At 41.6% G+C, this 25,490-nt stretch overlaps 1 protein-coding gene across 1 annotated transcript in view; it reads right to left on the reverse strand.

Moving 5' to 3' along the window:
• Nucleotides 1-18,655: 18,655 nt before the first annotated feature.
• Nucleotides 18,656-25,490, reverse strand: part of LOC109566912 (ATP-binding cassette sub-family C member 4-like) — a 727,713-nt gene continuing 720,878 nt past the window's right edge. The window contains exons 36-37 of the mRNA XM_070799902.1: nt 24,658-24,792; nt 18,656-20,486 (exon numbers count right to left, since the gene is read on the reverse strand). Coding sequence (XP_070656003.1) covers nt 20,475-20,486; nt 24,658-24,792 — 147 coding nt within the window. The 3' untranslated portion in view covers nt 18,656-20,474. The remainder of the gene's footprint in view (nt 20,487-24,657; nt 24,793-25,490) is intronic.

Raw genomic sequence — 25,490 nt, forward strand, 5'->3', positions numbered from 1 at the left:
GGTATGTCCAGTACCCTCCAGGACATGTGAGTGATACACCTTACCATTGCAAAGTTCTCTGATGGTTGTTGCTGAGACATGGCTCACAATCCTAAGAACCATAAGAGCCAGTCAAGCCACAACAATGGCTCCAAAAGGGGATGCCTGTGGGGGCTGCTATAACTAGTACAGGCCAAGATGAACAGAGCCCCAGGCATTCTCAGCCACAGCAGCAATGTTGAGAAGCTGAGACCTAAAGACAGAGTAAGTCCAAAGAAGGGCCTGTGACAAGTTGTGCCATAAAATAAGGAAGCACTCAAGGAATCACGAGGATGAGTAGAAGGGACAGAAAAGCCACTTTGAATGGCTCTTTGCTAGACAAATCTGGGATACTCTGACCATTAAAACAAATAAATGTCAATTAACCCTAACCCAGTAAACAATGAAAGAATCCATGCATCTCTACTGTTACATAAACAGGAGAGAAAGGGAAGTTCTTGCAAACAAATGCAAACAAACATAAGAGGAGCAACAGAGTCAGAACATCATCAAGGGAAGTTAAAACTAGTGGATCAAAGTTTGATGTGGAACATGATATTTATATAATCTCAAATTATGTCTCTGTAGTGAAGTGAAAGTGAAATCTCTCAGTCATGTCTGACTCTTAGCGACCCCATGGACTGCAGCCCACCAGGCTCCTCTGTCCACGGGATTTTCCAGGCAAGAGTACTGGAGTGGGGTGACATTAAATTACTTATTAATTATCAAAAGAAAAACAGTAACTATATAGAGGATCTGCTCCCATCAAAACCCTATTCAAATCCACTGCCTGCCTGCCAAGTCACTTCAATTTTGTCTGACTCTGTGCAACCCTATGGACTGCAGTCCCGCAGGCTCCTCTGTCCATGGGATTCTCCAGGCAAGAATACTGGAGTGGGTTGCCATGCCCTCCTTCGGGGGATCTTCCTGACCCAGGGATGAAACCTGTGTCTCTTATGTCTCCTGAATTTGCATGTGGGTTCTTTACCACTAGTACCACCTGAGAAGTCCCTCAAATCCACTATGCATTATTTAAATGACAATAGTTAATATGCAGAGATAGCTCAAAGACTGACACCATTTTTACTGATTTTTGCCACAGTAAGAATATTTTCAAAGCTAGACAATAATAATTCATGAAAACATGTTTCTCTCATTTATTGCATTATTCCTACCAAAATATGCTCAAGAATTTTTTAGTAGGAGATGCTCAAGAATTATTTAGTAAATAAATTAATGTCTCTGATTTATTAAAGAAGCAATAAGAGACTGAACTTCAGATCTGGCAAACCCTGGTAGCCTGGCCCATCTAATGATACCTGGTCCACGGGCCAGGAGACTAGTTTCTAGCTCCAGCAGTGGTACTGAGGACCCAGTGTTTCACCTGTCCTCCTCCTATCTCCTTTTCCACTCCAGTTCAGCATCTCCATGACCCTCACCATCTGATAATCTCAGCTTACTTCCCAAACAAAAGTATAAATCTCTGAGCTTTACCAATAAGCAGATTTGAAACATGTTAGACCATTTCCCCCCATGTTTATTCCCCACAGAGAACATCAGGAAATTAGCACTGCAACTTACCCAGATTATAGCATCCTTCCCTGAAAGGCCCTTTTTAAAAATCTGCTATCACAGGAAAAGGTGCTCAACATCACTAATCAACAGGGAAATGCAAATCAAACTCATGATGAGACAGACCCACCCCCACCCCACACACATATTAGAAGGGGTAAAGAAGAGGAAGAAGAAGAAAAAGAAGAAGAGGGAGGAGGCAGAAGAAGAAGAAAACAAGATGGGAAGGATGTAGGAAAACTGGAACCCTTGCACATTGCTGGTGGAAATGTAAAATGGTGCAGTCACAAAGGACAAACACTGTATGATCTCACTTTCATAAAGGTGCTGAGAGCAGTCAAATTCAGAGAGAAACAAAGTGGCCCTGTGGTTGCCAGGGATGGAGAGGGGACTGGGGAGTTAGTGTTTGATGACACATTAGTGCAGGATGAAAAGGGTTCTGGAAAATGGTTGCACAACACATAAATATAGTCAACAACACTGAATTGTATACTTAAAAATGGTTAAGATGATAAAGTTGATGCTCTGTGCTACTGCTGCTGCTGCTAAGTCGCTTCAGTCGTGTCCGACTCTGTGCGACCCCAGAGACGGCAGCCCACCAGGCTCCCCCATCCCTGGGATTCTCCAGGCAAGAACACTGGAGTGGGTTGCCATTTCCTTCTCCAATGCATAAAAGTGAAAAGTGAAAGTGAAGTCGCTCAGTCATGTCCGACTCTTAGCGACCCCATGGATTGCAGCCTACTAGGCTCCTCCGTCCATGGGATTTTCCAGGCAAGAGTACTGGAGTGGGGTGCCATTCCTTTACCACACACACACACACACACACACACACACAAATTAATGAGGAAAGAAATCCACGTGTCTCAGATGGAAATCTTCCCAGGTTAGAGTCTAGACAAAGTCTAGACTTTGTCTAGACTCTCTGGGTGTATGACCTTGAACTAGCCACATAGCCTCTCAGTATTGGCCTCTGACAAACAGGGGGAACATGTGGAGATAACACCTTCCTGGGCTGAGAGAATCAGTGTTGCTCTAAACGTAAGGAATTTCCCCCAGACAAAGAGCAGCCATCACCAAGACAACGCCCTTGAGTAATCATATGTGGGCTCCAGTAGGAAGCCTCTGAGGGATAAAGTTACACTAGTTGTTCCAGCGGGAAGGAAAAAACACTTCGCTTCTTTCCTGGATGAACTCAGTGAAAAGTCATTATAAAGCTTTGTTTACTAAAGCAGCCCACCCAACTTCCTTTTCTCCTCTATAAAAGAATTCTCCTTCCCTTGACATCTCAGTGGTAAAGAATCCTCCTGTCAATGTAGGAGACTCAGGTTCGATCCCTGGGTTGGGAAGATCCCCTGGAGAAGGAAATGGCAACCCACTCCAGTTTACTTACCTGGAGAATCCAATATACTTACCATGGACAGAGGAGCCTGGTGGGCTACAGACCATGGGGTCACAAAGAGTCAGACATGAATTAGTGACTAAACAACAATACCTCGCTTAGTTTGCTATGGGTGCAGATACAGAACTGCACTTCTCTGCTGATCCTGAATAAATGGACCTTGGCTGGAGAAATATCTGACAGTCTATTTGCTTCAGGTCAACAAAGGAAGGAAGTCAACACAACTGGGGGCCATAGGAAGACTTAGAAAGGCAAACTAACCACTTGACACATCTGAATGGACGCTAGTTGATATGCCTCAGGCTGATGAGATGCAGGACTATAAACACCAAAAAAATCAAGAATAAATTACAAAAAATTAACTTAAATTTGTTACACTATTTTACTGTAAGGAATTACTAGTAAATTTTATACACCTCTGGGATGTTCTTCATCTTTCTTAGGGCGAGAATTATTGTATAAAATCACTAAAACTCATCAAGCTAAACACTTAAGGGCAACAGGCTGAGGTCTGAAAAAAAGCCCTGGAAAGCTCATCCAGCATCCATCTACAGCATGCAGATTCTGACTGTTAATGAAAAACAAGACTAATGCAAATAGCATTCTGAAAGCAGTGCAAATAATACAAGTTTGATATTAAACATTTCTAAGCGCAGTGGCGGTTGCGACCAGCATACTAAATGCTGCCGATAGGAACTATCCCATGTCCAAGGTCAGGGGCAGAAGCCGGGAGGACCCCATGCCCGAAGAGCAGCGGCCAAGAGGAGTTACCCCACATCCGAGGTCAGGGGCGGCAGCTGAGAGGAGATATCCTGCGAACAAGGTCAGGGGTGGTGGCCGGGAGGAGCTACCCCACGCCCCCACCCCCAAGGCCAGGGGCGGCAGCTGGGAGGACCAACCACATGTCCAAGGAGCTGTGGCTGCGCGGGCGCAGGAGGGCCTACAGGAGCTATCCCACGTTGCAGGTCAGGAAGGGCAGCGGTGAGGAGATATCCCTCGTCCAAGGTAAGGAGCAGCGGTTGCACTTTGCTGGAGCAGCCGTGAAGAGATACCCCATGCCCAAGGTAAGAGAAACCCAAGTAAGATGGTGGGTGTTGCAAGAGGGCATCAGAGGGCAGACACACTGAAACCATACTCACAGCAAACTAGTCAATCTAATCACACTAGGACCACAGCCTTGTCTAACTCAATGATACTAAGCCATGTTCATGGGGCCCCCGAAGATGGGTGGGTCATTGTGGAGAGGTCTGACAGAATGTGGTCCACTTGAGGAGGGAATGGCAAACCACTTCAGTGTTCTTGCCTTGAGAACCCCATGAACAGTATGAAAAGGCAAAATGATAGGATACTGAAAGAAGAACTCCCCAGGTAGGTAGGGGCCCAATATGCTACTGTAGATCAGTGGAGAAATAACTCCAGAAAGAATGAAGGGATGGAGCCAAAGCAAAAACAAGACCCAGTTGTGGATGTGACTGGTGATAGAAGCAAGGTCCGATGCTGTAAAGAGCAATATTGCATAGGAACCTGGAATGTCAGGTCCGTGAATCAAAGCAAATTGGAAGTGGTCAAACAAGAGATGGCAAGAGTGAATGTAGACATTCTATGAATTAGCGAACTAAAATGGACTGGAATGGGTGAATTTAACTCAGATGACCATTATATCTACTACTGTTGGCAGGAATCCCTCAGAAGAAATGGAGTAGCCATCATGGTCAATAAAAGAGTCCGAAATGCAGTGCTTGGATGCAATCTCAAAAACGAAAGAATGATCTCTGTTCGTTTCCAAGGCAAACCATTAATATCACAGAAATACAAGTCTATGCCCCAACCAGTAAAGCTGAAGAAGCTGAAGTTGGAACAGTTCTATGAAGACCTACAAGATCTTTTAGAACTAACACTCCAAAAAGATGTCCTTTTCATTATAGGGGACTGGAATGCAAAAGTAGGAAGTCAAGAAACACCTGGAGTAACAGGCAAATTTGGCCTTGGAATACGGAATGAAGCAGGGCAAAGGCTAATAGAGTTTTGCCAAGATAATGCACTGGTCATAGCAAATACCCTCTTCCAACAACACAAGAGAAGACTCTACACATGGACATCACCAGATGGTCAACACCGAAATCAGATTGATTATATTCTTTGCAGCCAAAGATGGAGAAGCTCTATACAGTCAACAAAAACAAGACGGGGAGCTGACTGTGGCTCAGATCATGAACTCCTTATTATCAAATTCAGACTTAAATTGAAGAAAGTAGGGAAAAACCACTAGACCATTCAGGTATGACCTACATCAAATCCCTTATGATTATACAGTGGAAGTGAGAAATAAATTTGAGGGCCTAGATCTGATAGATAGAGTGCCTGATGAACTATGGAATGAGGTTCATGACACTGTATCGGAGACAGGGATCAAGACCATCCCCATGGAAAAGAAATGCAAAAAAGCAAAATGGCTGTCTGGGCAAGCCTTACAAATAGCTGTGAACAGAAGAGAAGCAAAAAGCAAAGGAGAAAAGGAAAGATACGCCAATCTGAATGCAGAGTTCCAACGAACAGCAAGAAGAGATAAGAAAGCCTTCCTCAGTGATCAATACAAAGAAATAGAGGAAAACAACAGAATGGGAAAGAGTAGAGATAGCTTTAAGAAAATTAGAGATACCAAGGGGACATTTCATGTAATGATGGGCTCGATAAAGGACAGAAATGGTATGGACCTAACAGAAGCAGAAGATATTAAGAAGAGGTGGCAAGAATACACAGAAGAACTGTACAAAAAAGATCTTCACGACCCAGATAATCAAGATGCTGTGATCACTGACCTAGAGCCAGACATCCTGGAATGTGAAGTCAAGTGGGCCTTAGAAAGCATCACTACGAACAAAGCTAGTGGAGGTGATGGAATTCCAGTGGAGCTATTTCAAATCCTGAAAGATGATGCTGTGAAAGTGCTGCACTCAATATGTCAGCAAATCTGGAAAACTGAGCAGTAGCCACAGGACTGGAAAAGGTCAGTTTTCATTCCAATCCCAAAGAAAGGCAATGCCAAAGAGTGCTCAAACTACCGCACAATTGCACTCATCTCACATGCTAGTAAAATAATGCTCAAAATTCTCCAAGCCAGGCTTCAGCAATACATGAACCGTGAACTTCCTGATGTTCAAGCTGGTTTTAGAAAAGGCAGAGGAACCAGAGATCAAATTGCCAACATCCGCTAGATCATGGGAAAAGCAAGAGAGTTCCAGAAAAACATCTATTTCTGCTTTATTGACTATGCCAAGGCCTTTGACTGTGTGGATCATAATAAACTGTGGAAAATTCTGAAAGAGATGGGAATACCAGACCACCTGACCTGCCTCTTGAGAAATTTGTATGCAGGTCAGGAAGCAACAGTTAGAACTGGACATGGAACAACAGACTGGTTCCAAATAGGAAAAGGAGTACGTCAAGGCTGTAAATTATCACCCTGCTTATTTAATGTGTATGCAGAATACATCATGAGAAATGCTGGACTGGAAGAAACACAAGCTGGAATCAAGATTGCCGGGAGAAATATCAATAACCTCAGATATGCAGATGACACCACCCTTATGGCAGAAAGTGAAGAGGAACTAAAAAGCCTCTTGGTGAAAGTGGAAAGTGAAAAAGTTGGCTTAAAGCTCAACATTCAGAAAACTAAGATCACGGCATTCAGTCTCATCACTTCATGGGAAATGGATGGGGAAACAGTGGAAACAGTGTCAGACTTTATTTTCTTGGGCTCCAAAATCACTGCAGATGTGACTGCAGCCATGAAATTAAAGGACGCTTACTCTTTGGAAGGGAAGTTATGACCAACCTAGATAGCATATTCAAAAGCAGAGACATTACTTTGCCAACTAAAGGCCATCTAGTCAAGGCTATGGTTTTTCCTCTGGTCTTGTGTGGATGTGAGATTTGGACTGTGAAGAAGGCTGAGCGCCGAAGAATTGATGCTTTTGAACTGTGGTGTTGGAGAAGACTCTTGAGTGTCCCTTGCACTGCAAGGAGATCCAACCAGTCCATTCCTTAATGGAGATCAGCCCTGGGATTTCTTTGGAGGGAATGATGCTGAACCTGAAACTCCTGTACTTTGGCCACCTCATGCGAAGAGTTAATTCATTGCAAAAGACTCTGATGCTGGGAGGGATTGGAGGCAGGAGAAGTGGACGGCAGAGGATGGGATGAGATGGCTGGATGGTATCACTGACTCGATGGACGTGAGTCTGAGTGAACTCCGGGAGTTGGTGATGGACAGGGCAGCCTGGCGTGCTGTGATTCATGGGGTCGCAAAGAGTTGGACATGACTGAGCGACTGAACTGAACTGACTGATGCACTTATGATCACTAGTTACTGAGGGCTTAACAGGACCAACTTCCCTAAACCATCTTAGGACTCAGCCAGTTCACTTCCCCCTCATGTCATCAGCTTTTCTGACAAGGGTCTCTGGAGAGTCTGACTTGACCCCAGTGGCAGTTTCCACATCTGCACTCCCTTTGCAAGGGGACAGTTCGCTAACTGAGATGTGGCCAGAGTCCGGGGATTGAGGATGTAATGACTCCCTGATGGGTCAAGTGCATCTGGTCCAAGATGAGGTCCTGCCCCACCTTATCTCTGGGTCCTGCATTCACCCCCAACCTGCTGGCTTCTGGGACGAGAGTGGGAGAGAAATGCAGAGCTCACCACAGAGGCTGCAGTGCAGGACAGCAGGAACATCACCAGGGAGAGTCTCAGCTGACTGGACAGTCTAGTCCCCAGCTAGACATGGTTCATAAACTAGGCCACTGATTTCCAATAATGGGTATGAGGGAGAACAATTCAAAGACTATGATGAGAAAATGGGTTGCTTTGGGAAAATGGAACCTATATTATATCAAATACTAAAAGAAATTCTAGCTGCCTTTATTGTTAGAAAGTGAGTGAGTGAGTGAAGTCGCTCAGTCGTGTCCAACTCTTTGCAACCCTGTGGACTGTAGCCCACCAGGCTCCTCCATCCATGGGATTCTCCAGGTAAGAATACTGGAGTGGGTTGCGATTGCCTTCTCCAGGGGATCTTCCCAAGCCAGGGATCGAACTTAGGTCTCCTGCATTGCAGGCAGACGCTTTAACCTCTGAGCCACCAGGGAAGCCTTTCTTTTCTTTTCTTAGAAAGGAAACAAGAAAAGAGCTGAAACCAAACACAGAGATTTAGATGATGCTAGGATTTTTAAAAGATATTATAGAAGCAACAGGAGAAACCAAAAAGAAAAAGCTGAATACAATTAATGACATATAACTTAAAACCACAAAGTGAAAGTGAAAATGAAAGTTACTTAGTTGTGTCCAACTCTTGGTGACCCCATGGACTATACAGTCCATGGAATTCTCCAGGCCAGAATACTGGAATGGGTAGCCTTTCCCTTCTACAGCAGATCTTCCTAACCTAGGGATCAAAACCAGGTCTCCCACATTGCAGGCACATTCTTTACCAACTGAGCCACAAGGTAAAATCCACTGAACTAAAGGACAAATTAAAAGTTGAAAAAGTACTATACGCAGTATTGAAAGTTATGTTAAAAATAACTGCCTTATAGGAAAAACATATTAATAAACAATCAAATAAAGACAAATGGTCAATAGACATAAGAAAGCTCCATCTCCACAAATCAAATAAATTCAAGTTAAATTTATTTAACTTATCTATTTTATTTAGACCTAATAAAAATGTAAGTTCGGTACTCAAAGATGGCAATGAAATAAGCACATAAGAGCTTTAAGAGGGCAAACTGGTCCAAACCTGATCAAAAACATTTTGGCTTTTCACCAGTTTACCCTACTTCTGGGGATATAGCAAAAGGAAAGATGGACCTAAATATTAGGGTGAGGTAAATATATATCCCTATGGATATGGCCATCATATCATAATTAGCAAAAAACTGTGTTAAAAGTGAAAGACTGCATAAATTGCATTAAATACCATGTTTTGAACATTATCTAATTCAATAAATAAACATTAAGCATAGAAAATTAAGAAGGACTCAAGATTCAAATTTTTTTTAGTTTTATAGAAAAGCATGCACGCTCAGTTGTGCAGAAAGATTTCTAAGGGAAAGAAAAAACAACCAAAATATCAGCAAGTATATTTGACTAATAGAAAGAAATTCTTATTTTTTTCTTCTTCTATAGCTTTAAATTTCTTACAGAAATAGAAAAATAAATATTCTTTCCTAAAATTGACTGCTGCTGCTAAGTTGCTTCAGTTGTGTCTGACTCTGTGAGACCCCATAGATGGCAGCCCACCAGGCTCCCCCGTCCCTGGGATTCTCCAGGCAAGAACACCGGAGTGGGTTGTCATTTCCTTCTCCAATGCATGAAAGTGAAAAGGGAAAGTGAAGTCGCTCAGTCATGTCTGACTCTTAGCGACCCCATGGACTGCAGCCTACCAGGCTTCTCTGTCCATGGGATTTTCCAGGCAAGAGTACTGGAGTGGGATGCTGTCACCTTCTCCAATAGGTCATATAACAGTCACAAAATCATTAGCTTCTCTCTGAAGCACATAGATGACAGTGTCTGATGGACATTTCTGAATTGTTCTGCAGATATCAAAACACCCCCCAGATGAATAAGGTCACTGCATCATGGCCTTAAGCAGGCAGCACCCAGACCAGCTGGAACCAAAGGACTGATGATGTTAAACCCTGTGATCCTACTCTGATATCTCACCCTCAACCAATCAGAATGGTGTAGAAGTTGATTACATTCCCTGGACTTTCTCCCTCACCTTGCTTTTAAAACCTCTCCCCTGAAATCCATCAGGGAGTTTGGATTTTATAAGGATGAGTTGCCTGTACTCCTAGCATGACCCCTGCGATAAACCTTTCTCTGCTCCAAATGCCAACATTTGCATTTGTTTGGCCTGACTATACCTTGGACACAGAAACTTAGGTAGAACACAACCACAGGTTGTAGGCAAGCATTTGATCTCACACAACTGCAGGGTTTAGCACAGATTGTATGTGTAGAGCTATAAGAGCTAAAGAAAAGTAAAAGGAATAGAGGAACTTGAATGATTTTGGAAGATGAATGAATGCTGCTCCTGGAGACAGACTGTTGGCATCTCACATTTTGTACTATGTAGGGACCTCTGTGGGCTTTTTGCTGCCCTCTTAGATTGGGAAAGGAGAACATGGATGAGGGGGAGGGGAGAGAGACTGCCTTATGATTTTTTTATCATGTGCTCCAGGGCCTAGTGGAATGACAGTGACATATGTTACATAACACAGGGTATGGACGTTTCTGAAAAACTTACCTCACTACTTTTGTAACAATGCCCTATTCAAGAAGGTACTATCATTCCTATTTTTACACATGAGAAAGATGTGGCTTAAGGACAGTTACTTTTCTAAGTTCTTCAAATTAGTAAATGACAAATCCTTATTTGAAATCAAGTCCACGTCCAGTACTGGTAGATGGACAGTATGCATGAAAAGTGCCTAGAATACACTTTTGGAATCACTGTAGAACTGAAAAAAAACAAAGTCTTGGACTCCCACTCTTGTCTTTAGTCATTTGTGTGACCATCTTACCAGCTCAGCAGTTTCTCCTCCTTCTACCGTAAACAAAGATTAAAGTTTGTGGTGTTTATAACAAGATCATTTTGTTATTCTTTGATAATTTCCCATGTATCTTGGCTATTAACAACAGAGTATTGTTAATAATGGCTTTTGGCTTCAGTTATGCAAGATAAGTAAGTTCTGCAAAACTAGTATACAGCAGTGTGGCTACAGTTGGCAATATTCTGTGTATGTTTAATTTTTTAAGAGACTAGATCTTGAAGGCTCTCAACATAAAGAAAAAAGGAAAATGGTTAAAGTGTGAAGTGATGGCTATGTTGATTGACTTGGCTGTGGTATTTCACAATGTATATATGCGTCTTAAGTCATTAGGTTGTACATCTTAAATATATACATTTTTGAGTGTAAATAATACCTCAATAAAGCTGGAGGGGAAATTATTTTAAGGAAAGCCTAATGTATTCAAACATTTTAAATAAGGCCAAATATAAGAATAACAGAATGCTGATAATTTCTACTGATGGACATGATGGAGATATATTATACTACTTTCTTGATATCTCATGCATGTTTAAAATTTTTTTGCTACAAAAAATAAGACAATTAGAGTTGAAATTTGTAATTTTTCAGTTACATACTTTCTCCAAACTGCCAAATACACTCAGTCCTTTCAGCTTCTGTCTTTTCTGCCTTTAACCAAGATCTTTTGAAACTTCCTACTATTCTTTTCTTAACATTAATTAATAGGACATTTAGAAGAAATGTTGAAATCCATTGTTGAACTGTACAGAGAAGTCTGGGTGTGGAACCAGGGGACCAGAGCTCTAGATGCTTCATATATTACCTAAACTTTCTCAGGTCTACAATGGGAAACCCCTACTCTTCTAGTGGTAAAGAACCTGCCTGCCGATGCAGGAGACAAGAGACTTGGGTTTGATCCCTGGGTTGGATAGATCCCCTGGAGTAGGCAATGGCACCCTACTCTAGTATTCTTGCCTGGAGAATCACATGGACAGAGGAGTCTGATGGGCTACAATCCATGGTGCTGCAGCGAGTCAGACATGACTGAAGCAACAGCACACATGCCTGCACTCACCAACCTTCCCTCCATCTCTTCCAGCCAGAGGGCCAGGGTCATCTAAAAATTTGGAAAACCTACAACCCGAAATATCAGTTACTCCTAAGAGGAATGGACCCCCCTTGATGATGCCAACTACCATCTTCCCAGAAGCTTCAGGGGTTCACTTCATGGGAACATCACACTTGAGTGAAGGGGCCCCTGAGCCCCAACCTCCAGAGAAACAACTGGGGCAATGGATCTTCTTGACTACTCCTGTGAACCTCTCTCTGACCTGAAGCTTCTCTTCCAAAAACCAACAAAATTGTGTTCCCAAAGAGTAAATGATTAACTGTAGGAATTGTTGCACTCAGAGGGGAGCTAGTGACCTGGGCCTAGTGACACATAGAACATTGTCACCATAAAAAAAACAAACCAACAAACAAAAAAAAAACAGCTACTCAGGTGAAAGTGGCCAAGAAGACCAGCCAGGATTTCTAGCTGTGACACAGATCTGCTGCCTTCCTGGCTGGGATGGCCCTAGGGGACCGAGTTGCTCTGGATTACCTGTTTGCTGCCTGGGAAGGGGTTTGTGTACCAGGCAGCATGTGGACCTGTTTTCATGAGGATACACATAGTCTCACTGAAGGAGGCACAGATGGACCACTGGGAGAGTCACTCGGCTGCAGACACCAGACCACCTGGTCTGGGGAACAATCTGGGGGCAGGGTGATGGGGCCAACCGAGCACTACCAGAATTGTCCTTTCCTGGGCCCCTCCATGACCCTCAGAATCTAGAAAACTCCAGATGACGGTCTCGCAGAGACAGAACAGTTAGGGCCAAGGCCAAGGGGCACCAGACACATCCATAGGTGGTGGGAGAAGTCCTGCTCCTCCCCAGGGTCTGATGACACCACACTCAGCAGGAAGCAGCTGCAGGAGCTGGACCTGCACCCTCAGGCCCCTCAGGATGAGAAGTAGGACAGGCACAAAGAGGGGACGTGTCACCACAAAGACCAACAGTTCCCAGGGAGAAAGCACAGAATCTGGGTCACAAAGTAAAAGTCCAACCTTTTTTCTTTTCCTTTGTGCTGAGATGTTTCACCTGTTCACAGGGCATCTTGTGCAGAGCTCTCAAACCCAGGCCTTCATACCAGAGACCCTGGTGTGAAATGGCTTCACTGACAACCTCAGCTCGGAGGGCCATGTCCAGAGACACAGCACCTGGCACTGATCTGCAATTGCAGCTGCATAGCTGAGTTCACTCCCCAAGAACTCTGTCCACTCCCAGTTGACAGGAACCACATACAGCAGCCTGGCTAGTTGTGGGGAGAATATGTCTTCTAGAGCTTGAACTCTCACCCCTCTATGCTTTGATTAAAGACTTTACTTCTGAAGCCAAATATTTACCCATCTATCAGTACATGAGTGACACTTGGCTGAAGTCACCTATTAGGGTCTGCCTCAGGATTGTAGGTAACAAAACAGAAAGAAATCAAACTCTCTTCTGCCCAATAATGCTGTGTAATTCTCTTGAAGACCTGGAGAAAGGAGAAGCACTGGACTAGCAAAGAGAATTGTTTCTTAATATGAGTGTGGTCTGCATTGTTCTCTTGAAAAGTGATATTTACTCTTGGAAACTTGAGTCTCCCCTCCTCATAGAAGCCAGGAGAGGTTCCTGTTCTGTCAGGTCAAAGAATTAAAGAACCTGACACTCAGCAACCTCTCAGAAGTGGGATTCTTGAAGGAAATCCATTGTTCTGGAGACCCAGGCTCACACTAGACCCAGGAGCCAACAGCATCAGAGCGTTTTCTCCTTCAGACACCCTACCCTACTGACCTGAGCCCCAGGAAACACCCCTGTCACTCCACTGAGTGATTTAGACTCAAGATTTGGTGACTGGCCAGGGGAGTGGAGCTTGATTCAGGAGATGAGACCTCCATGGCAATGAGATTTTTCTGAGGGTGGGTCTCCTAAAAGAGGTAGGTAGCAATTCCTGTGAAGAGAGTGGAAGGAGTGACCTCAGTTAAAAACCAGGCACCAGAGGAATGGTGTTGGCCTCTGGGGAGCTCTCACAAGGGGACCTTTTGGCAAAAGGCTCAATTCTTTAAGAGATTTCCCTTTAGAATGTGGGAAAGGACAAGTGGTCAAATCTTGAACTATTGAACTATTCTTGAACTATTTCTCTTTTGTACTGAAATATGCTTTTGGTTTACTGTAGCTCTTGAGTTAACTAAATTAGACCATCCCTGCCCAGTGCAGGGCTGCAGTTCCATGGAGGCTGACAGACAGGATGGTGAGATGGGAAGGGGAACAGTCTCCCCACCCACACTCACTGACCTACTGGGGAGAGAGCATCATCCTGCCAAGTAGACCATGACTCAGAAACTCAGGTCCTGAGAGCAGTCCTGTAAACGGGACAGAGCAGGAGGTGAGGGGAGAATTCCCCACAGTATCAGGGAGCTCTCCATGCAGTCAGGAACACCAGGGAGAATGAATCTTCTGTCTGTCACTACATAAACCATCTGAGACATAAGTGGCCAAAAGCAGTGGTCACTTAATAGTTATTTGTGAGGGGGGCTTCCTAGATGGTGTTAGTGGTAAAGAACATGCCTATCAGGACAGGAGATGAAAGAGACCTGAGCTTGATCCTTGGGTCAGAAGATCTTCTGGAGGAGGGCATGGCAACCCACTGGTTGCCTGGAGAACTCCATGGATAGAGGAGCCTCGCTGGCAGGCTACAATCCACGGGGTCACAAAGAGTTGGACAGAAATGAAGCGATTGAGCACAACACAGCACAAAGCATTCTGCCAAAAAAAAAACCCCAGAAAACCAAATAGCTTTCCCTTCTTCTTATCTATTTTATATCTTATCAGAATCAGTATAAACTCCTGTATTTAAAAAAAAAAAAACTTTATTGTTGCAAAATGTAAAGTTTAAAAACCCTCAATCCTCTTGTTGTTACATACAAAACTTCTAAATGTGATATAAAATCAAACTGATCACATGGACTACAGTTTTGTCTAAATCAATGAACCTCAAAAAAGCAAGAGAGTTCCAGAAAAACATCTACTTCTGCTTTACTGACTATTCCAAAGCCTTTGACTGTGTGGATCACAACAAACTGTGGAAAATTCTTAAAGAGATGGGAATACCAGACCACCACTTGCCTCCTGATAAATCTGTATGCAGGTCAAGAAGCAATGGTTAGAACCAGACATGGAAGAACAGACTGGTTTCAAATTGGGAAAGCAGTACCCTGCTTTTTGGCACCTTGCTTATTTAACTTATAAGCAGAATACATCATGTTAAATGCCGGACTGAATGAAGCACAAGCTGGAATAAAGATTGCCAGGAGATATATCAATAACCTTAGAAATGCAGATGACACCACACTTATGGCAGAAAGTGAAGAGGAACTAAAATGCCTCTTGATGAAAGTGAAATAGGAGAATAAAAATGTTGGCTTAAAGCTCAACATTCAGAAAACTAAGACCATGGCATCTGGTCCCATCACTTCATGGCAAATAGATGGGGAAACATGGAAAGAGTGAGAGACTTTATTTTTGAAGCTCCAAAATCACTGCAGATGGTGACTGCAGCCATAAAATTTAAGACGCTTGCTCCTTGGAAGAAAAGCTATGACCAACCTAGACAGCATATTAAAAAGCAGAGGCATTATTTGCCAACAAAGGTCCATCTAGTTAAAGCTATGGTTTTTCCAGTAGTTATGTATGGATGTGAGAGTTGGACTATAAAGGAAGCTGAGAGTCAAAGAATTGATGCTTTTGAACTGTGGTGTTGGAAAAGACTCTTGAGAGTCCCTTGGACTGCAAGGAGATCCAACCAGTCCATCCTAAAGGAAATCGGAAAGACTCATGCTGAAGCTGAAACTTCAATACTTTGGCCACCTGATGCGAAGAACTGACTTATTTGAAAAGACCCCTATGCTGGGAAAGACTGAAGATGGGAGGAGCAGGGGACAACAGAGGATGAGCTGGTTAGATGGCATCACTGACTTGATGGACATGAGTTTGAGTAAATTCAGGGAGTTGGTGATGGACAGGTAGGCCTGGTGTGCTACAGTCCATGCAGTCACAAACAGTCAAACACGACTGAGCTACTGAACTGAATGTGATATAAACTCCATCTCAGAGGCTCATTTTCTGTCTAAGCAGTCTGCAATATTTAATTTTAAAAATATTTTCAATGTAATTTCCTCAAAATTTAAAGATGATTAGTTTTCATAAAAACAAAAAAACACTGGTTTGGAATACCCAAAGCTTCCACCTTTTGGAATGAATAAGTATGAGCATGGTTGCTGAGTCAAAGAGTGAATTTAGTCAGAACCATCCAATGTCAGGGCTTCTCTTGTGGCTCAGCTGGTAAAGAATCTGCCTGCAATGTGGTAGACATGGGTTCAATCCCTGGGTTTGGAAGATCTCCTGGAGAAGGGAAAGGCTACACACACAATCCCAATTTGACTCCTAAGGCAAGTAATCTGGGCCAGGTGTGTAGATAGACGTCTCATAGGGCTGGGGCATATTATTCCTTCCAGTAATGTTATTTTTTAGTTCTAAATTCAAAAAAATATGTTTGACCCACTTTTAAACACACATTGCCATTTTAGTTTTGGGGAAAAATATAGTTTTCTTAGACCGTTAGGTTTGGAAAAGCTCAGTTAATCCATATTCTCTGTTTTTAAAGGAAAATTAATAACTTTTAATAACAGCTTTTGCACATAAAAATGAAAGTCACTCAGTCATGGTCACTCTTTACAATCCCCTGGAATGCTCCAGGACAGAATACTGAAGCGGGTACTCTTTCCCTTCCCAAACCAGGGATCAAATCCAGGTCTCCCACATTGCAGGCAGATTCCTTACCAGCTGAGCCACCAAGGCTCACCTAAGCCCTTTACATATAATACCTAGTGCCCCATCTGTACTACCGTCTCAACCACTACCTTCTTTGTTAATGGTTCAGTTCAGTTCGGTTCAGTTGCTCAGCTGCGTCCTATCTGTGACCCCATGTACTGCAGCACGCCAGGCCTCCCTGTCCATAACCAACTCCCAGGGTTTACTCAAACTCATGTCCATTGAGTTGGTGATGCCATTCAACCATCTCATCCTCTGTTGTCCCCTGCTCCTCCCATCTTCAATCCTTCCCAGCATCAGAATCTTTTCAGATGAGTCTGTTCTTCACATCAGGTTGCTGAATATTGGAGTTTCAGCCTCCACCATCAGTCCTTCCAATGAATGTTCAGGACTGATCTCCTTTAGGATGGACTGGTTGGATCTCCTTGCAGTCCAAGAGACTCTTAAAAGTCTTCTCCAACACCACAGATCAAAAGTATTAGTTTTTCTGCACTCAGGTTTCTTTATAGTCCAACTCTCACATCCATACATGACTACTGGAAAAACCATAGCTTTGACTAGATGGACCTTTGTTGGCAAAGTAATGTCTCTGCTTTTTAACACACTGTCTAGTTTGGTCATAACTTTCCTTCCAAGGAGTAAGTGTCTTTTAATTTCATGGCTGCAGCCATCATCTGTAGTGATTTTGGAGCCCCCCAAAATAAAGTCTGCCACTGTTTCCACTGTTTCCCCATCTGTTTGCCATGAAGTGATGGGATGGGATGCCATGATCTTAGTTTTCTGAATGTTAATCTTTAAGCCAAATTTTTACTCTCCTCTTTCACTTTCATCAAGAGGCTTTTTAATTCTTCTTCACTTTCTGCCATAAGGATGGTGTCATCTACATATCTGAGGTTATTGATATATCTCCTGGCAATCTTGATTCCAGCTTGTGCTTCACCCAACCCAGCATTTCTCATGATATACTCTGTATGTAAGTTAAATAATTAGGGTGACAATATACAGCCTTGACATACTCCTTTTCCTATTTGAAACCAGTCTGTTGTTCCATGTCCACTTCTAACTGTTGCTTCCTGACCTGCATACAGGTTTCTCAAGAGGCAGGTCAGGTGGTCCGGTATTCCCATCTCTTTCAGAATTTTCCAGTTTATTGTGACCACAGACAGTCAAAGACTTTGGGATAGGCAATAAAGCATAAGTAGATGTTTTTCTGGAACTCTCTTTCTTTTTTGATGATCCAGTAGATGTTGGCAATTTGATCTCTGTTTCCTTTGCCTTTTCTAAATCCAGCTTCAACATCTCGAAGTTCACAGTTCACGTACTGTTGAAGCCTGGCTTGGAGAATTTGAGTATTACACTGTTAGAGTGTGAGTTAATGGTAACCATGATATTTATATTTAAAATGAGACCATATAAGCTTTCAGAAAGCCCTATTTACACATTATCAATATTTTTAACAGTGTAAAACAAGTTTTAACACAAGGCTTGTGTTTACAAAACTCGGAAGAGTTTTAAAGTGGTCTGTTGTGTTTTCTGGTATATTCTTCAACATTTGGACCATGGTACTGATTCAAGAATAGAATCATATAAATCAATGCACAGTATTGGCTTTAGACTTGAAAACAAAAGCTCCTCTATTTCTCACTTTTTTATGACTGAAGTGGGAGGTGCACAGGGTTGAGCTGCACACTAAAAAATCAAGAGTTTTTCCCACAGTACATCCTCATCACCTACCTCTGGAGCTGTGATACTTGCTGTGGGGACATGGTGATGTGCTGTCCAGACCTCCCTTTGAGGACTTGTTGCCCAGTTGCTGGATGTGCTGTCAGTGGGCAGTCTTCGGCCACCAGGTCCTCTGGGGATAGCTTTTATGCAATGACTCATCCAGGGGGAAGCATAAAAGCCTGGCCAGTGGACTTGTCAGGACAACCTCAAAGGACTATCTTCACTCCAGACCCCCATGGGGTCAGCTAAAGTCATCTGAACAGTGTTGCAGCTTGATTTTCCCTCTGCCCTACCCTGTTTCTTCTCTCCTGATTCTATAAATGTTGATCACAAGGGCACCCCTGATAAACATTCCAGAACTAAACTCCATCTGAGTCTGCATCCCAGAGAACCATTCTGCAATACGTATCCAAAAAAAAAAAAAAAAAAAAATCAGTACTTGGGGAGGATTTTTATTTGAACTTTACTGATTATACACATACTTTTAACACTTTAAAATAAAATAAAATACAAGTGGTGCAAACAGGAACTTTGTATGTAAACATGGTTACCTTTGGTTTAAAATCCTCAATTGAATATTGTCTGACTAATTCAAGTGTAGAAATTGTTATATGTTAATAACAAAATCAAATTATTATTTTGAACCATATTAAAATGTTATTATATAGGTGAAAAAAAAGATTGAATGTTAGTGGTTATACATGGTTCAGTCTAATAGAAAAAAATCCATTAGCACTTGAAATTTAGAGAATATTACCCTTATGAATAACTCATGGGTAAAAGATATAAATAATGAATTCAATTAGATATTAGAAAATACTTAATAGTATGGTTATTGATCAGTGCTAGTATCCAAACTTGTAGGTTATAGTTAAGTGGACCTTAGAGTAAAAAAAGAAAAAGTAGCTAATGTACTTACACTATAAAAATGATTAAGTTAAAAGTTGAACTAAATTTCCAATTTAAGAATTTTAGGAAATAAATCTCAAAATAAATGAAAAGTTGAAGGAAAGACAGAATAATATGAAGTAGAAAAGAAAACGGGAAATATCAATTCAGCAAAAAATGTGATTCTTTAAAATAGGAAAAAGTCATGTAAGATTACTCATTTTACAAAAGGCTCAAAAGAAAATTAAAAAGAAAAAAGAAAGAACACAATTATAGATGTTGCAGAGTTTAAACATATAGATATAGGGAGTAACTTTATGCCAGTTAAGTTCAAAACTCACAGGAAATAGATCCACCTTTAGAGAAATAAAACTTACCAAAAATGACTCTGTACAAATAACAAAATGAACAGTACTAACATAATTACCAAAAATAAAGTAAATATTCATGGCTGCACAATACTGTGAATGTGATTAACATCATTGAACTGTATGCTTAAAAGTGACTTTATGGCAAATTTTATGTTACACATTTTACTACAATAAAAAAAGTTAAAAAATAAAATAAAATTCTGTATCTAGAAGACAATAGATCACACATCTGTCCTTCATTCTCAAATCCCCTAGAAGGGCTTCTATTTTGAGAAAGCATATTTTCTCTTCCTTCTTTTTTAGAACACATAATATTGTCCTATATTTTAATCATGTATCAATTTTTTTTTTTTTTTGAGAGAGGGACACCTTCCTCTCCCATAATTCACTTAAACTACACTATATTTTTGTTTTTCCTATTAGTTTTCTCTGTAGTGTTTTAAGTAGAGATCTTTGGGTAGAATAATGAATTCTAGTTATATTAAAGGAAATGGTGACACAAAACAGCTACTTCACACTAGTCTTCAAATAAGCGGAATCCCTGACATGAATGGAAAGTAGTAGGTAATTTGGGGAACAATATTTAAAAAAAAAATCTGTGACAATTTTGTCTTGCACATTAGAAAATGAGCTTTGGCTCTGGAGTCTCTTAAGGCAGAAAACCTGGTACACAGCTTTTACTGGTGGCCTGAACCTCTGATTTGGAGAAGAAAATAGTATAACATAGAAATAAAAATAATAAATCATTTTGTAAGAGCTTGGAATCAGTTGGTGAAGTTGGAGCGAAAAAGATAGAAAAACTAACATCTTGTGTGTATAAATACTTTTTGGTATAAAAAAAAGTACAACATAGTTTATACATGTAAAATCTGTTGGAAAGATGCCTTTGGGCTAGACTTGACCTCATGGTAGAATCACAGTGTTGACTCAAAAATTGTTAAGACTGAAGGCTGTCCACTGTAAGTGTTCATAATCACATGGTCACTGTGAGTGATATCTTTAGAGGTGCACCTGAGGGAGAAAAGAAGACAAAAACAGCATGTTTAAAAGTTGCAAAGTCCTCCCTGAGGCAACACATTTCTACATCCACTTTTTCATGTTGGCACAAATCATAACATTAGTGGAGTCACCATTTTAAAAAGCAGAGATGTATTTATTCTATGGGGGAAGTAGCCCCATTAAAACCCTCAATGGGGCTGGGCTTAATGTCAAACAACCTGTAGATCCACTAGAGTTCTGACCATTCTGATTCACAATATATTTTATCACTATATTAAATTGATAAACAAAATCATTTTACTGACTCAAAGCCTGGAGATAAAAGCAGGGTGACAAAGAGGCTGGAAAATCTAGTGAATGCATGAGGATTTGTCATTTTCACACATAAAATGAGCACAATAGGTTTGGATGCTAATATTTCCTTATGGCTTAGCTGGTAAAGAATCTTTCTGCAATGAGGGAGACCTTGGTTCAATCCCTGGGTTGGGAGGATGCCCTGGAGAAGGGAAAGGCTACCCACTCCTGTATTCTGGCCTGGAGAATTCCATGGACTGTATAGTCCAAGGGGTCATAAAGAGTCGGACACAACTAACCAACTTTCACTTTGACTTCACTTTCACCAGGTTGTAATCCCTATATTTTATAAACTCTGATTGACAAGCACTGAAACACTGGCATATATATATGAAATATACTGGCATTTAGTTTGTAAGGCAAAGCAGTCATAAGGAATGTAGAAAAGCTCTAACAAGGACTCAACCAACCAACCTCTGTTAAATGTAAGATGATGCCACAATATAGGATAGTTCTTTGCCAGGTCCCTAAGTTCTTCAATTCTACCAATTTCCAGCTGAACTAGAAGAGATATAGGTTTTCTGATAAGTGCATGATAAGAATAAAAAGGAAATGAAATGCTGGCAAATTCCAGAATCATCAGTTTTCAGTAACTGTATTGTATGTCAGTTTCTTAACAGATTTGTTGTTGTTTAGTTGTTAAGTCATGTCCAACTCTTTTGCGTCCCATGGATCCTCAAGGCTCCTCTGTCCATGGAATTTTCCAGGCAAGGATACTGGAGTGGGTTGCCATTTCCTTCTTCAGGGGATCTTCCTGACTCAGGGACTGAACCTATGTCTCCTGCATCGGCAGGTGGATTCTTTACCACTGAGCCCCCAGGGAAACCATTCTTGACAGATACACATAACAAAATGAAATAATGTCAAGACTTGTGAACTCTTATTTCTAAATGTGTTTGGGTGAAAATGGATTTCGACTGTCATTTTTTTTTTTTTTTCACCTGAACAAGAAAAGTTTTGTTTGAGTCTTTAAAATAGAAAATGTACCATCTATTTGAGGCTGACTCATGTTATGAGCTGGGTCACTTGAATGTATGATTACAGATGCTTTATAAATCCTGGCTCTGAATACATCTGTGGGTGTTGTGAACAAAGTAATCATGGGAGAGAGATAATGGACTTCATAAATGAAACAGAAAACCACTGAGACATCCACCTTCATATCAACTGTACTTTATTTCTTTCTTATTGCTTGCTACCCCCAAAACAGAACTGGATATGAAATGTATATATTGCTGTGAAAGTGATGAACTCAATATGTCAGCAAATTTGGAAAACTAAGCAGTGGCCACAGGACTGGAAAAGCTCAGTTTTCATTCCAATCCCAAAGAAAGGCAATGCCAAAGAATGCTCAAACTACCACACAATTGCACTCATCTCACACGCTAGTAAAGTAATGCTCAAAATTCTTCAAGTCAGGCTTCAGCAATACATGAATTGTGAACTTTCAGATGTTCAAACTGGTTTTAGAAAAGGCAGAGGAACCAGAGATCAAATTGCCAACATATGCTAGATCATCAAAAAAGCAAGAGAGTTCCAGAAAAACATCTATTTCTGCTTTACTGATTATGCCAAAGCCTTTGACTGTGTGGATCACAATAAACTGTGGAAAATTCTAAAAGAGACAGGAATACCAGACCACTTGACTTGCCTCTTGAGAAACCTGTATGCAGGTCAGGAAGCAGCAATTAGAATTGGACATGGAACAACAGACTGGTTCCAAATAGGAAAAGGAGTATGTCAAGGCTGTATATCATCACCCTGCTTATTTAACTTCTATGCAGAGTACATCATGAGAAACGCTGGGCTGGAAGAAGCACAAGCTGGAATCAAGATTGGTGGGAGAAATATAAGTAACCTCAGATATGCAGATGACACCATCCTTATGACAGAAAGTGAAGAGGAATTAAAAAGCTTCTTGATGCAAGTGAAAGAGTAAAGTGAAAAAGCTGGCTTAAAGCTCAACAATCAGAAAACTAAGATCATGGCATCCGGTCCCATCACTGCACTACAAATAGATGGGCAAACAGTGGAAGCAGTGTCAGACTTTATTTTTTTTGGCTCCAAAATCACTGCAGATGGTAATTGCAGCCATTAAATTAAATGACACTTACTCCTTGGAAGGAAAGTTATGACCAATCTAGACAGCATATTAAAAAGCAGAGACATTACTTTGTCAACAAAGGTGTATCTAGTCAAGGTTATGGTTTTTCCATTGGTCATGTATGGATGTGAGAGTTGGATATAAAGAAAGCTGAGCACCAAAGAGTTGATGCTTTTGAACAGTGGTGTTGGAGAATACTCTTGAGAGTGCCTTTGACTGCAAGGAGATCAAACTCATCTATCCTAAAATAAATCATTCCTGGGTGTTCATTGGAAGGACTGATGCTGAAGCTGAAAGTCCAATACTTTGGCCACCTGATGCAAAAAACTGACTCATTGGAAAAGACCCTGATGTTAGGAAAGATTGAAGGCAGGAGAAGAAGGGGATGACAGAGGATGAGATGATTGGATGGCATCACTGACTCGATGGACAAGAGTTTGAGCAAGCTCCAGGACTTGGTGATGAACAGAGAAGTCTGGCATGCTGCAATCCTTGGGATTGCAAAGAGTCAGACACAACTGAGCGACTAAACTGAACTGATTCACAGGTGGGCCGGGACAAGCTCTCTCTCCAAGGGCCAATCAAAGGTGTTTTAGTTTACAGTTAGGAGGGACAGGGTCCTCCAGACAAGCCATTAAGTATGATTATAATAACAAGAGCAATGGAAAGCAAGTCAAAGAAATATTTTCCAACATGGACTCAGAATTGGCTTCCTCTCTGCAATATTATGAGTTCTTGATTTATCATGATGACAATTTCATCTTCTAAAAGGTAGAGGAAGCAATACTGGAGTGGGTAGCTGTTCCCTTCTCCAGGGGATCTTCCCAACCCAGGGATCAGACCTAGGTCTTCTGCAATTCAGGTGGATTCTTTACCAGCTGAGCCACCAGGAAAGCCCAAGAATACTGGTGGGTAGCCTATTCTTTCTCCAGTGGTCTTCCTAACCCAGGAATCAAACTGGAGTCTCCTGCATTGCAGGTGGATTCTTTACCAGCTGGGCTACCAAGGAAGCCCATAAGGGAGGCAACTGGACCTAATTCTAAATGACAAAGAATTAGGAAGAAAGTGACAGTATCAGGTAGGAGTTCTCTTTACAGATTAGAAACAGAAGTGATCTACATCTTTCCCTTGTACTTCTTCCTGCTGCTGCTGCTGCTGCTCCTGCTGCTAAGTCACTTCAGTTGTGTCCTATTCTGTGTGACCCCATGGACTGCAGCCTACCAGGCTTCTCTGTCCATGGGATTCTCCAGGCAAGAACACTGAAGTGGGTTGCCATTTCCTTCTCCAATACTTCTTCCTAGACCCAGAATATTACAAATGTTATTTCCTTCAAAATCTCAAGTTCCCTGGATGTTCCCTGAAACATTTGCATCACCAATATTCTGAGCATCATCTAGGATGAAAGTAAAGGGTCTGCAAAATGAGAGTATACTGTGTTCCATGAGAATCATGGAACCCAGACTCCAATCATGTGGAAACTCTAATCTGAAATCTCTCTTAGGTACATGTGCATGCACATCCTACACTCCATCAACAACACAGCTGCCAATTCTCAGCAGATCTGTGTTCTGCAATGTGTTGTTAAGACCCAGTCATGAGGTTTTGTATCCAGAGGCTTATAATTGAAAAGGACACAGAGTGATTGTTACCACATCCCTTGTGCCACAGCATGAGGAGTGTGCTGTGGAGACGAACTTTAATTACAGCTCCCCACAGCAGGCTCACCTGTTTTGCCCTTTCAGTGAGAACAGTGGCCTCAGCTTCACCCAGTTGTTGCACCATCTTGTAAAACAGGTTGTCTCTATCTTGCAACATGGAATATGGCTCATCATAATCTTCCAGTATCCCTGAATCCCAAACCTGTCAATTAGCAGGAAGAAACCCATTAGTACACCATGTTTTGCAGTAACATATTATAAATCAGACAATAGTTTGTAAAGGGACAGGAAGGGAAGAATAGAGAAAATCTATTTGGGTGGTAGGCCTGGCTGATATTTTAATGGTTTGATTACCTTGATAATGGTTTTATTAGGCAAATAAAGGCCCAACCCAACCTTTTATTATTTTAATGGTATAGATGGGAAATGAAATATTTACTGCCGTATCAGTAAATAAAGGTCGTCACAGTCATCAGTGACTACAGCCACCATCATGAGCTGGTGAGCCCTGAGGGAACTCAGAAAGGAAAGAATACTTGCCATCTATCAGCCATCAGACTGTACCCACTCCCCAAAGTGAGCCCTGAGGAAACTCAGGATGAGAAAACACAGGATACTGGCCCAGATAGCTGAGGTACATGTCAGTGGAATGATTTCATTGAGCCCAGACTCTTATAGCTCCCCCTAAACATAGAAGTGCTAAATTCATTTACTTGAGACATCTGATTTTCTTTAATTAACAGTAATCTTTTGTTGTTCTGACTACCTAGTCTTTTGTTGCAAAAATTCCTATACATCCTGACCTTCTACCCTTGCCTCTTTAGAACAGTTTCTCAGCATTGTCTTAGATGCTCCATCCCTGACTTGAAGTCCTCAGGAAGTCCACTGACTATAACATAA

Source organism: Bos indicus, chromosome 12 (assembly GCF_029378745.1).
Source record: "Bos indicus isolate NIAB-ARS_2022 breed Sahiwal x Tharparkar chromosome 12, NIAB-ARS_B.indTharparkar_mat_pri_1.0, whole genome shotgun sequence".
Classification (NCBI taxonomy): domain Eukaryota; kingdom Metazoa; phylum Chordata; class Mammalia; order Artiodactyla; family Bovidae; genus Bos; species Bos indicus.